The 13755-nt window shown below is 37.4% G+C and overlaps 1 protein-coding gene across 1 annotated transcript in view; it reads right to left on the bottom strand.

Annotated features, from left to right (window-relative positions):
- The window catches only part of KDM3A (lysine demethylase 3A), an 86474-nt gene that overhangs the window by 45330 nt on the left and 27389 nt on the right, over nucleotides 1–13755 (bottom strand). Inside the window, exons 3-7 of the mRNA XM_044663070.1 lie at nucleotides 9886–9996; nucleotides 7109–7211; nucleotides 4966–5090; nucleotides 3688–3760; nucleotides 3501–3589 (exon numbers count right to left, since the gene is read on the bottom strand). Of these exons, the coding sequence (XP_044519005.1) occupies nucleotides 3501–3589; nucleotides 3688–3760; nucleotides 4966–5090; nucleotides 7109–7211; nucleotides 9886–9996 (501 nt within the window). The remainder of the gene's footprint in view (nucleotides 1–3500; nucleotides 3590–3687; nucleotides 3761–4965; nucleotides 5091–7108; nucleotides 7212–9885; nucleotides 9997–13755) is intronic.

Below are 13755 nucleotides of genomic sequence, written 5' to 3'. Positions count from 1 at the left end.
AAAGGATGAGTTCAGAAAAACCTGGAAAGACTTCTATGAACTGATGCAAAGTAAAGTCAACAGAACCAGAACAATGTACACACTAATAGAAATATTACATGATGATCAACTGTGAAGAACTAAACCATTATCAGCAAAGCAAGTGTCCAAGATAACCACAAGACAACCATAATGAAAAATGCTATCCATAGTCAAAGAGCCTGAATGCAGATCAAGCATACCATATGTCCTTAATGATTTTATTGTATGTGTGATGTGTCTTCTACCATGACATGAGCAATGAAAGCACTGGTATAACCTATATCAGAACATTTACTGCCTGTGGAGGGGGAAAAGGGAAAAGAGGGGAAGGGAGAAAATCTGAATTCTAAAATGTCAGAAAACAATTGTCAAACATTATTTCTACATCTAACTGGGGGGTTGGAGGATTAATTAAATTAAAATGGCAATAAAAATGGCATCATTGTGCTAACACAAACCAGACCTAGTCTAACTGGTTAATTTTTACTTAAACAGAAAATGGGCTAATCTAATACTCAATATTTCATCAGGGTTATCATCACAGATAGGTAGACAATTACCAAATCCATTTTTCATGTAACTTAACAGGACTCAAGCACTAGCCTTTGTTAATGAAGGGATTAATGTCTATTATCTGAAATTTTTTCTTGTTGGTCTTCTATACCATTCATGACAATAGTTCTACCCTGCCAGCAGATGTAGACAATGTGAGTTTAGAGTTCTCGATTATTGGCTTACAATCCTCAGTGGTTCTTTCCCTACTAATGAAGTAAACTTGATCAATTTGAGAATAGTCTAATCTAGCATGAAGATCTTCAGGAAATAGTTGTTGCTGGAATTTTCCTCAAGGCACTATAAAATGTTCTCAAGATCTCATCTTTAATACTCAAATGAAATCCTGGAGTAGTAAGCAACTTCTATGATACTCCAAGTTTCAATACATCATATATAAAATATGGTACTATAATTAACCATCAACGCTATCAAATTAAACTTCAGTCCTTTCTTTAACACACTAAATTTATGACTCTTCTCTACCTGGCTCTCTCTCTCCCAATATCCCAACTCAACTAAATTTATTTCATAGAAAATCTAGAATTTTTTACTGCATGCTCACCATGGATGCACCTGCTGACACACCTTCAAAACAGTAAGATCTGCACTGTTTCAACCTAGGTCAAATATCCATCATTTCCACAGTGGGACCACAAGGCCTGCTGCTGACCTGAGTTAAGTGATGTCAGAGATCTAGGCTATGCACCTTGTTTTATAATGGAGGATGGGGGGGAGGTTGCTTTTTCTCACATAGCAAATTCATGCTGATTTTTATTCTATTACATCTTACATACCCAGTCTTGTAAATGGTAGTGGATAAGCTAATGACTTTCATTCATTGATGCCTCTACAGATTCTTCCCTGAACTCTTATAATCTAAGACCCTGAGACCATCCGTATCTGACAACTCCTTCAGGTAAGAATCTCATTGTGCAATACCAAAACAAACTAAAAATGCCACACTGGGAACACTCCTATTAAGAGTCATTCAACTCAATCTACAATGAAATTGCTTTCCACCCACTTTTTGCACTAAACATATACATGGAGTCAGTTTCCACCAATACTACCATTTACTCCACAAAACTATACTAAGATCTCTAATGACATCTGTGTCATTACTCTTGAGATAATGAGTTGTCTCCTGCTCTGAAATAAACTACCAGAGTTTGGCTTCTGGGAGAATGTACACCTATTTTATCTTTTAAGAAAATATTTCATTGCCTCCTTACAAGTGGTCTGTCAGGGGTAGTTAGGTGGCTCGGTGGATAGAAAGCTACACCTGGAGACATGAGGTCTTAGGTTCATCTCTGGTCCCAGACACTTCCCTAGCCATGTGACCCTGATTAAGTCACTAAATTCCATCTGCCTGGCCCTTATCACTCTTCTGCCTTGGAGCTGATACTCAGTATCAATTCTAAGGCAAAAGTTAGTTAAGGGATTAAAAAAAATAAGTTGGATATCAATGCTTTTTCAATTCCTTATGATCTTTCAAGACACAACCTCTTCAGGTCATGGTTTCCTTACCAACTGAAGAAAACAACATGTACCATACTTATAGGGTTGTTTAGAACATACAAAAGTATTATTATTTAGATCCTAGAGATTCTTTCCCATAATTAGGAGGCATATTTCTTTCCTTATATTAACTTTGTAGTTTGCATATTGGCCAGTTCTTGATTACCTGACTTTTGCACCATTATCAGTTGTTAGTAACTGCTTTGTCTCCCTCATCATCTTGTTCCCAAATTTCTCCACACTCATAAGAGCTCCACCCTCAGCTAACTGAACAAGGAATCCTGATTCAATTCAACTCTCTTCTTGCTTGGGATCCTGTTTGGGGTCCTATTTGGTTCTGAACAACCAAATTATCTCATTGCTTTAATTCTAGTGATGCTCAACTATTTTCTGGTTCCAATTTTTGATACTAGTGTGTACCCCACCCTCTAAAATGCCCCCGGGTCATCATTTTCCAGGTCTGGGCCAGGGCTATAACTCTACTTCTACACCTAATTATTTCCTCAGACTTAGATGGAGGTTCCTTCCCTTCTTTCAAACTTTGGATGTTACCCAAGAAGTTGTCCTAATCCTATCAGTATAGCTAGCTGTAAATCAAAGTTCCTATAGGGCGGGGACTTAGTATTAAACCCAGCTAAGGATCAACACTAAAGTGCTTTTAATAATGACTTTATCAAGCCAACTAATATATTTAGGTAACATTTTAAAATCCTGGCATCAGAATATTTCTTATTTTTACAAAAGCAGAGTTGAAACAGAAAACTAGATGGATGCAAAAGAGAATGTTAAGCCCTGGTACAGATTAATCATAAAGTTAGTTTATAACCTGATGGAAGTGATTTGGATTTGACCATAACCCTCATTAAATTTCAGGGTTCAAGATCACCATTGTAATGCAGAATACGCTGAATGAGGGAGCCTTCAGATATAGCCCTTATACTGTTACAGGGCATAGGGCAAAGCAGGGCTAAAAATTTATCATACAGAATATCAGTCATAGTGCAGTTTTAAGCTATTAAAGCTTGAATTTAGTTATTTTGGGGACAAGCATGTTTTATGTAATAATAGACCTCTTTTAAAATGATTCTTTCCAGCTAATGGACCTCTCCTCCAAACAGACCCTAACAGCTCATCTCTTGATCTAAACTCACAGAAAATACCTCCAAATACTGAATACCAAACCTACTGAGGACTGCCAGCAAAAACTCTTTTTATACAAATAAAGATCTAGACATCTGTTTTATCACCACCTGCTGGCATGAAAGAATTATAGCCACAATCCAAACCTGGTATAAAAGAGGAAGAGGAAAAAGAAGTCTTCAAAAATTAATAACATCAGCCATTCCTAGCTGAACTTCATCACTGCCATTTTAAAATATCTGAAATAAAAAGAAATTCTGGGTTACCTCAGAGCAGGATCTCGCCTGCTTTGCTGCCAGGCCTCCTTTGTTCTCAGAAGATTTCCGTTTTGTAGCACCCACTCTTTTAGCTTTTCCTGAAAAATATCAAGACTTTCTGTCAGCCTCCTTTTCCTTTTCAAATACTGAAAAGAAGGCAGGCAGTAATGAGAAGAACCAAGCAATTAACTCTTACCACAATTCCCAAGGTTGTCATGTACAACTTCAACATGAATCAGTGCTGGATCAACAATTTTTAGAGCTGGAATCTTTAAATAAGGAATAAAAGGAGCAAGTAAACTTATTTCAGTTTTCTGATATTTTATTTTGGGGAAATTTTCCTAAATGTTTTTTACTCTACTGGAGCAAAAAAGCTCATTGTTAAGGAACTTAAATGACCAAATAATAAGTCTGAACTCTACCAGGGAGCCAACAATGATTTTTAAGCTCATAGTCTACAAAGACAAGTTCTTATATTACACATTCTCAAATTGTTAGGAAACTTTCTTACTGTTATTGAAATCCTCAAGCTATATTGTCATATCCTCCCAGCAATAATCTTGGATGTACCCTCCAAATCATGAACCAATGAGCATCTATTAAGTGACAGGTACTATGCTAAACATGAGGGATGCAAACAGTCCCTGGCCTAAAACCTCATCGATCAGGAGACAATAGGTATCTAGGTACATACACAAGGTTATTTTGGGAGGGAGGCCACTACTAGGTCAAAAAAGGGTTTCTGTGAAGGTGGTGTTTGAGGTGTCTCGAAGTTAACCAGGGAAATGGAAAGAAGGTGAAACAGAAACAAAGCATTATAGGCAAGGAGGTGGTCAGAGACAGAACACAGAGGCTGTGAGAGATAGCAAGAAAGGTACCCCAAGTGCACCAGAATATAGTAGACTAGAGCAGAAAGGTCAATCTTTAGAAGGGCTTTATATCTATGGTTAGAACACTTTATGTTTTTTGTCCGTGGGCCTCTTTGGATGTTAAGGGAAGCCTCTGGACCCTCCCCCTCTGGGGAGCAATACTGTGTTCAGACCTATGCTTTGGGGAAACCAGTCTGGTAGCTGAACAAAGGAGAGAGCAGAGGCAGAAGGTCAATAAAGAAGCTCTCTTTAAAAATAAGTCCAAGAGAAAGGTAAAAAAGGACTAAAAAAAGGGGTGGTAATTCAGAGGAGTGTTAAGAAGGTAGAAATAACAGGATCTGGCAAATGACTGGATCTAGGTGGTGACTGAAGAGTAAGAAGCCAAGGAAAATTCCTAAAGTGACTAGCAGTACACAGACACTGAGTCCTCAATTTCTTATTAAATGAAAAAAAGGAATACTAAACATTCTGACAGGAGCTCTGACTCTTCTCACAATGGCTCTGTATTTCTTTCAATACACAGTTTTTAAGAGTCCAAGGTAATAAGGCCCCGGGTAAAGTTTATCCTTATTATATTTACAAATTCTAGGAGTTTATAATGTTACCTCTTCACAGCGTACTTCCAGTGTTTTCGAGGTGGGATTGCCATTTACAACAGTTGCTGAAAACCACTGGGTAGATGGATCCAAACTATAAATTTTTACTTCTGAACCAACTAAGTTTTTGTCACCTTAAAAAGAGAAAAAGAAAAACTAAACCTTAATGTTTGTCTATTCCATTAATATTAGTTTCTCAGTATAATCTTCTTTTTTGCCTTAAGTGCAGGAAAAATAAAGTGAAATGTAATACAAATCCCCCTATATTTGGGATCTATGAAAAGATATTTTTCTTTTTTTATAACTGTATCTTATTTATTTAAAAAATATTTTTCCGTGGTTACATGATTCATGTTCTTTCCCTCCCCTCTTCCCTTCCCCCTCCCAGAGTTGACAAGCAATTCCACTGGGTTATACCTGTATTATCGCTGACAACCTGTTTCCATATTAATCATTTTTATAGTAATCTTAATTTTAAAACCAAAATTCCAAATCCAATACCCATATAAACAAGTGATAAATCATGTTTTCCTTCTGTGTTTCTATTTCCAGATCTTTCTCTCAGTGTGGAGAGCATTCTTTCTCATAAGTGCCTCAGGATTGTCCTGGATTGCTATTAGTAGCAAAATCTATTACATTAGATTGTCCCACAATGTTTCAGTCTCTGTGTACAATGTTCTCCTGGTTCTGCTCATTTCACTCTGCATTAGTTCATGGAGGTCTTTCCAGTTCATATAGAAATCAAGCAGTTCATCATTCCTTATGCCACAATAGTATTCTATCACCATCATATACCATAATTTGTTTAGCCATTCCCCAATCAAGGGACAGCCCCTCATTTTCCAATTTTTTGCTACCACAAAAAAATGCCACTATAAATATTTTTGTATAAACAGATCCTTTCCCATTTTTAAAAAATCTCTTTGAGATACAAACCCAGTAGTGGTACTGCTGGATCAAATTAATGCCATTTGGACATAATTCCAAATTGCCTTCAGAATGGTTGGATCAATTCACAACTCCGCCGGCAATATGTTAATGTCTGTCCCAATTTTGCCACATCTCCTCCAACTTTTATTCTTTTCCTTTACTGTCATATTGGCTAGGCTGCTAGGTATAGGTATTCGGTGGTACCTCAGAACTGTTTTGATTTGCATTTCCCCAATCAGAAGAGATTCAGAACTTTTTCAAATAATTGAGTTTTGTTTTTTTTTTAGCAATTTTTTTTTTTAAACCCTTGTACTTCAGTGTATTGTCTCATAGGTGGAAGAGCGGTAAGGGTGGGCAATGGGAGTCAAGTGACTTGCCCAGGGTCACACAGCTGGGAAATGGCTGAGGCCAGGTTTGAACCTAGGACCTCCCGTCTCTCAGCCTGGCTCTCAATCCACTGAGCTACCCAGCTGCTCCCCTATATAATTGAGTTTTGATTTCTTCATCTGAAAACTACCTGAATAGGTATATTCTGGTGAAAGTGGTTACTACATAGAATTTTATTGAATTTCATGTTCCTATTAATATCTTAAAGATTTGCTATAACACAGTTGATCTGATTTTAAAAAAACTCATCTTATGTCTTAGAATCAAGAGTATTAGTTCCAAAGCAGAAAAATGATAAGGACTATGCAAATGGAATTAAGTGATTTGCCTGAGCCACACAGTTTAGGAAGTATCTGAGACCACATTCAAACCCAGGACCTCCTAACTCCAGGCCTAGCACTGCCTACTTCAGTAAATTTATTTTATTACAAAACTGCAAGATAGCTATGTTCTTTTCTGGGAGATATATGATTGGGCACATCTAACTACTTATCGGCTCTATCAAATTCACAAGACTAAAATTTCAAGTGTCATCTTGCTGCTCCATAGCCAAGACTAACTATATACTGTGTTCATCTTCTCCTTAAATGTGACAATTTCAGCTACTCCCAATTCTCTTTCTCGTAACAATGAATTATTGAGGCTTTACCACAGAATACTTAAGTTTGTATCCAACAAAGGTAGGATTTTCTGAGTAATGCTGGACAAAGTATAAGAAGGAAAGATGTGGTCTACAGTGTAATTTTTGATAACTCTGTTATCATAATGATGAGCGACCAACCAGAAAACTACAAGATTAGCTTGGACTGAACATCTAAGTTACATATATACGTACCTTGTAACAAATGGCTTTCATCTAAATGTTTCACAATCAAGGCTTGAAATTCTTTACTGATATTCTGATGATCCATGAGAGAAAGTCGAAGACCATTTACATCCTGATAAAATAAAAGAGATTCCTGAAGTAAACAGCTATTATTTATTTCAAAGTTGGAAACTACCTTTCAAAACAAGCAATGAATCTAAGAAGATGAAGATCATCTTTCATTGATACTGTTGGGCAGACCAACAGAAACAATGTTTACTGGAATCAAAATGAAGCAAAAAAAAACAAAAAACCAAAAAACCACCCTCCAAAGAAATTAATAGTAAAGGGAGCAGCAGATGACATTAAATTCCTCAAGTAATCACATCATTGCAAGCTGAATTAAGACTGTTACAAGCCAAGAAAATGAGAAGTAGTTGTATGATACCTTACAGTCAAGTTTTTAACAAATAGGAAGGGCTGAAACTGTGGGAAACATAGTAATTACAGACAATCAAATCAGATGTAACTGAAAAGGGTACTCGAACTCTAGTTCAATCTAAGCTTTATCTATGGTGAAAGCATACAATATGTCCAATCTTTTCTTCCACTTAGAAAAGCAATTTAAAAAAAATTAAGCAGCAGAGTATAGAACAAGTTATATGCTAGGGTGAAAGATATAAGATATAATTCCCTCTATCTGTGAATGGCCATTTTTGTTATATATCCATTAAGCAAGCTGTAATTTGGGATTTATAGTATCAAAAATGACCGTTTATTTTAATGCTGGTATTGGTCATTACTAAGTTTCAAATGAAAAATTATTATGGGAGGTCTGAACAAAGAAAAGGTTGTTACAGAGTTAGGAGGATGAGAGAAAGCTGTCTGAAGAGTGAGGAAGGAAGAAGGAAAACTTCTAGTAAAGGAAGCAATAATACCAAAGGCAGGGGTATGTACCAGGGAGGGTGAACAACCCTACTGGACTGGAAGCCCAAGTAACATCAGAAAGAGTATACCAGAATCAGGTCTAAAAAACAAACAAATAAATAAATAAATAAATAAACGAACAGGTAAATGAATGAATGAATGAATCAATGAATGAATGAATGAATGAATGAATGAATGAATGAATAGGTAGATAGATAAAGGATCCAGACTCCAATTCTTTCTCTAACATATATTGGCTATTGAGGATCATGTTCTTTATCATTTAGTGTCTCTGCCACATCCTAAGACTAGAAATAACAAATGAGTTTAGGTAGAGACAAATGGAGATCCTGAACAAGATAAACTCAAAGATCCAAAACCAATGCGGGCATATTATTGAGGATTGTGAATCTCAGTGTAATATCTCAGTGTAATAGGGAAAAATTAGATATTATATATATATTAAGGTGTGGTCGCCAGGAATCAATCAGATCTAGATTGATTCCATAATTTAAAAAGACCCAAGTCAGGATCAGTTTTATGGTAGTTTATTTACAATTAGGAAGGTTGAAGGTAAGGAGAGAGAGAAACTCTGGTCCAGAACAGTGGAAGTCTGGACTGAATGAGAATCAAAAAGATTAATTAAATTAGGATACTAGCCACAAGGCCTTAACAATTAGAGAGGCAAAGAAGCCTTCTTAAGGTAGAGACTCTAGAAAACACCAAGGTAGGCCAAAGGAAGTCAGCCTAATTTACCCACGTGACAATTCAGAGGGGAAGCTGCCTGAGGTCTCAGCAGAGATCCTTCAGCACCAAGTTCAAAGCTGGAACTGCCTAACAGAAAGTTTACCATTATATTTGAAAGATAGCAGCTAGTCACTTCCTGGAGGTCCACCTCTAATTCAAGTGGACAAATGGCAGCCTCTACACTGATTTGGACTGCCCAAAGGGCAGTCCCTTGTTCTTGATTTGTTACTTATTGTCAAGTGTGGGTAACTCATCTCCCCTCCCCACTAAGGGAGGTGGGGATGACATCATCTCTGGTGGCTAGAGTTTTAACTATGAATGGGGGGGGTGGGGGTGAGCTAATTCCATTTACACATCAGATATTTGAATCATACTGGATAGACAAGTAGAAGTTAGTAAATTATTTTGAATAAAGTTTTGGGCAGTGAGGGAGGAGGAGAGAAGAAGGAAAGAGGCCAGGGCAGCATTGGAAATTTTCAATCATGGAAAAAGACAAAGCCCCAAAGCAAGCATCTTCTGTGCCTGTCTGTGCCTTCATGAGTTCTGCTTCTGCCATCTTCAAGGCCTGTGAATTTGGGGTAAGGTTTCTTATGTTTGATGTTTACATTTGTGTTCCTTATGCTTCAAAAGTAAATAGCTAATGTACTTGGATATTCAGATTGATGGAACTGCTATAGACTTTGTAAATGAAGAAACTTCTCCCAAGGGCTAACAAAAGAGTGATTCTCTGATTTCCCCCAAAATTAGCATATAGGTGAAGTCAATTGAAAATGGCTATCTTATAGGAAAAAAACTATGCAAATGGCAGCTTGAAACATATGGGATATATGGGGAAAGGAAAGATGATACTAATACTACATTTTTTATTAAGAGAAAGAGAGGCTTGAAGGATTATATATATGTAAATGAGCCTAGGATCTTTACTAGCTGGGAAAACTAGCTTCCATAATTTCCATCTGTTCTCTCCCAAAATAATAACAGCAGCTGAGGGGAGGAGCACATAAGCAAAGTCTCAACTTGTCATGCCTTAAGTTTAAGAACAGCTAATTATGGTAAACCATTGGTAGAACCTATTGGGAATATCAACTTTTAAAATGTTATATATTTATAGCAAATTTGGTTTTGAGTTTTACCTGTATAGGCTTCAAAAGGTCTTTAGAAATGAATACTCTTCGGTCTTCTCCAAGAAAACGAATAGAAGTAATTGATCCTAAACCAGCCTTGTCCAATAGGGATTTGTATAGCTAAAAACCACACAAAAAACAAAGCCAAATTTACACACTTGTTAATTTGGGCATCAATATAAATGACATCAGCAGAACTCTGAAATTTAGAACTGGCAATTCTTCACTATCAGAAAATCAGAACAGAGCTTTATTTACTACAATTTTACTCATTGCAAAAGCAATAAATGGCTTTTAAATTAAATACAGAAAACAATGAATGCATATACGTGTACATGTATTTCAAACCAGAATCAATCTGTTAAAAAGAAAAATATGGGGGCAGCTGGGTAGCTCAGTGGATTGAGAGTCAGGCCTAGAGATGGGAGGTCCTAGGTTCAAATCTGGCCTCAGACACTTTCCAGCTGTGTGACCCTGGACAAGTCACCTGACCCCCATTGCCCACCCTTACCACTCTTCCACTTAGGAGCCAATACACAGAAGTTAAGGGTTAAAAACAAAAACAAAAACAAAGAAAAATATGGCCTTTAAAGGAAGAGGCCAGACTTTTGGAACCAGAAAACAGTGTACATGGAAGGTGCAAGGGAATAGATTACCCCTCCTACTTACTCAATTTGTGACAAGAATGAGCCAATTTAACCTAATCTTTGATTTCCTCGTCTGTGAAATAAGAGCTGCAGAATGAACCAGTGATTGCAATTCTCTAAAAAGAGGAAATTCGCTACACCTTCTCTGCAACCTAACCTTCTTAAAAGAGTCAAACTTGTTTGCTTTGAGCAAAGTAAAATATACCTGGGAAATGCTTAATAAAAGAAAAACACAACACAACTGAATATTTGTGATTATTTCTGTTCGAGTTTGACATCACTGATGACCCCAAAGCTTTCTGTTCCTTAAGACCAGCTTTTCTGTTCACTCTACCATGTTGCTTTCTACCTAGACAACTGTACCACAAGGTGGCTGGGAGGTTAAATCCAATGTATGATAAATGTTTTCTTTAATAAACCTTCAGTTATTATTCAGTCTTACTATAAAAAGCACTCTGCAAACTTTAAACCACTTTTTAAAAAATCCTAGCCTTACAGAAGCTTACTCTAAAGTATCACAACTACTTGGAATAAGAACCTGAATCAGAACTCATTGTTTCCCAACTTTACCTTGCCAAGGTGCCTCTGGATAATTATATTGATATATTCTTTAAAAAAAAAAAAACAAAACCTTATGTTCCATCTTAGAATTCCTACTAAGTGTCGGTTACAAGGCAAAAGAGTGCTAAGGGCTAGGGGCAATTGAAGTTAATAGTGACTCACCCAGGTTCATAGAACTAGGAAGTGTCTGAGGACAAAACTGAATCCAGGATCTCCAATCTCTAGGCCTGGCTCTCTATTCACTGAGCCATCTAACAAGTTTGATATACTCAATCAGTCAAATATTTGAAGTTCACAGGTTATAAAAGCTGAATTGAAAGAGTATTAAGTCCCTGCCCCCAATATACTTCTGTTACAATGAGGATGTGGAACTAATATCAATAAGGAATAAATAAATTCAGAGTAGTTGGGAAGGAGAGCTAAGGTAACTGGAAAGACTTCTGCCTCTTGGAGAAACCAAGGATTCCAAGATAAGGAGATAAGGCATGGGAAATAGCCAGCAGAGAGGCATGGAGAAGGGAAAAGTGTTATGTGTGGAGAACAGTCAATAGGCCAATGTGGTTGAAACATGAGGGTAAAAAGTTAGGGCAATATATGAAAACCTATAATATATAAAGAGTTTGTATTTATTTCACCTTAAAGGCAAAAATAAAACATTTAAGTTTGTTCAATAGGGGTAGTCAATCCATCCAACTTCCACTTTAAGAAAATCACTTTGGCTTGGGACATGGACCAGAGCAATACTGGCAAACCAATGGCATGGGGACTGCAAGGGGCTACTCCCTTCCCCCTCTCCACAGCCCTCAGGGGCATTTTTTACATGTCCCATCCCTCCACCCAGTCACCAAATGAAGCACTTTTCCTCCCTCCCCCTCTCTAGGATAATGGGGAGAAAAAGGGGGACAGTACACAGGCAGCTTGAGGATGCAGTTTGGGCACAAGATCTCTAAAAGATTTGCCAATACTGGACTAGAGTATGGAAAGGTTCAAGGACAAGAGATCAGCCAGGAAGCTCTCTAGGCAACAGATCAAGGAGGAGTGAAATATGAAATTGCTGCATTATTTATTAATTACTGTTTGAGAATCAGTACTGAAGAATTTGTATTCTTAACATTAGGGCCTATAAGATGATCTGACTTCTTAATAATTTCCTCATTTCTTGAGGATACAGCCTGGACTCATTGAGTCAACATAGTCATAAGCTGTTCTACACCAAGTCACAAGCCTAACACTAGACAACTATGGTGCATGGGGTTGCAATTTTCCAGGGGATGTTGCCTAACTCTACATTTTCCCCTTACCATGGACTTTGAAAATATCCCTTTTGCAAATAAGCATGATTATGCCAAATGTAAGTCCACCATACACCTTTACTTCAACCTTCTGTTATCTACTAATCACAATCCTGGTTTGACATCACTGAACCTTATATAACCAAAAATATAACTTTATAACTATTCCGTCTGTCCAAAGAGGTTTCTGATCACTGAAGAGCTATTGACCTCTGTTACTGGCAACTGCTAGCTTTGTCAATAAATAGATTATACCAGGAACTTTTGGGCCTAAATTTCTCTTCACTGAAAATTTTTATTGTGCCAATTGGCAACCAAAATGGGAACAGAACAAGGGTCTCCAGTTCTTGGGACTTCCTTTAAGATGAACTTTTTTTTTTGAGAACTCTCTTGTGAAGGGAACCTATGCCTGCAGTCTAGTTATCTTGGGGGTGGGGCAGGTAAGTGAAAATGGAATGAGAACAGCCAGAGAGACACTGTAGCTTGCAGAAAGCTGTTCTGCTTTGCTCTGATTAAGGTTTATTTTATACCCTTTGAGATCACACAAAATCTTGGCATAGAAATCCATTCTCACCATACATCTTTTCTTAGAGACAATGTGTTAGGCATGTTTGACATATCTCTTGGGCCACAGTGGTAAGAAAGTACAGGCTTTTTCATGGGAGACAGTTTCTCCATATTTCATTCATTGTTCTTTTATGTGTACTGTACCAAATCAGGGAGGGGTGGGAGTGGAGGTGGGGGAAACTTGGAGGCTATTCTGGCCTGTTTTTGCAGGCACTTATGTATGGGAATCTAAGAGTTTTTAAATCTTTAACATTAACTCACTGTTGTTTTGTTGTGAAGTGACTTCTAAGGGAAATTCCTAGGAGTTATAGGGGAGATGTGCAGGGCTCTGCTATGAGCTTGTTGTTTTTCTGTGTTTCCCTGGGGCTGAGTGAAGATACTGATTACAATAATTTCAGTAAAAGGGAATGCTAGTGAGAAAAGAGTCACATAGGGGAAACTGAGTGAAATAACCATCCTTCTGTCACCTGCTGTATAGGGTTCATAACTTGTGACAGGCTGTGCCAAACCTCAAAAGCTTTGATGGCTTCATGCAGTCCTGGAGGTTAGATTCCCTCTCAAGCCTTAAAGCTAAATTTTCTCAGAACAAAGGTAATAAGTGTCCCCACCCACCCTTTGCTGAAAAAGAGTTAATTTCCCTTTTCCATTCTTTGCAAAGGAAATACTTTCAGTGTAAGAAATGGCCTTTTTAGGAGGGGTTTAGCTAGTCCCTGTTTTCCTTTCTTTATAAGGGAAATGCCTTAAAGTAATGTAGGAAGGCATTTTTTTTTTTTAAGGCAAAATGTACCTTGAAATTTCAGCTTTTGTCAGTC

The sequence above is a fragment of the Gracilinanus agilis genome, chromosome 2 (genome assembly GCF_016433145.1).
Source record: "Gracilinanus agilis isolate LMUSP501 chromosome 2, AgileGrace, whole genome shotgun sequence".
Lineage (NCBI taxonomy): Eukaryota > Metazoa > Chordata > Mammalia > Didelphimorphia > Didelphidae > Gracilinanus > Gracilinanus agilis.
Note: the sequence above shows the minus strand (reverse complement) of the source record. Positions and strands in the feature narration are given on the sequence as shown.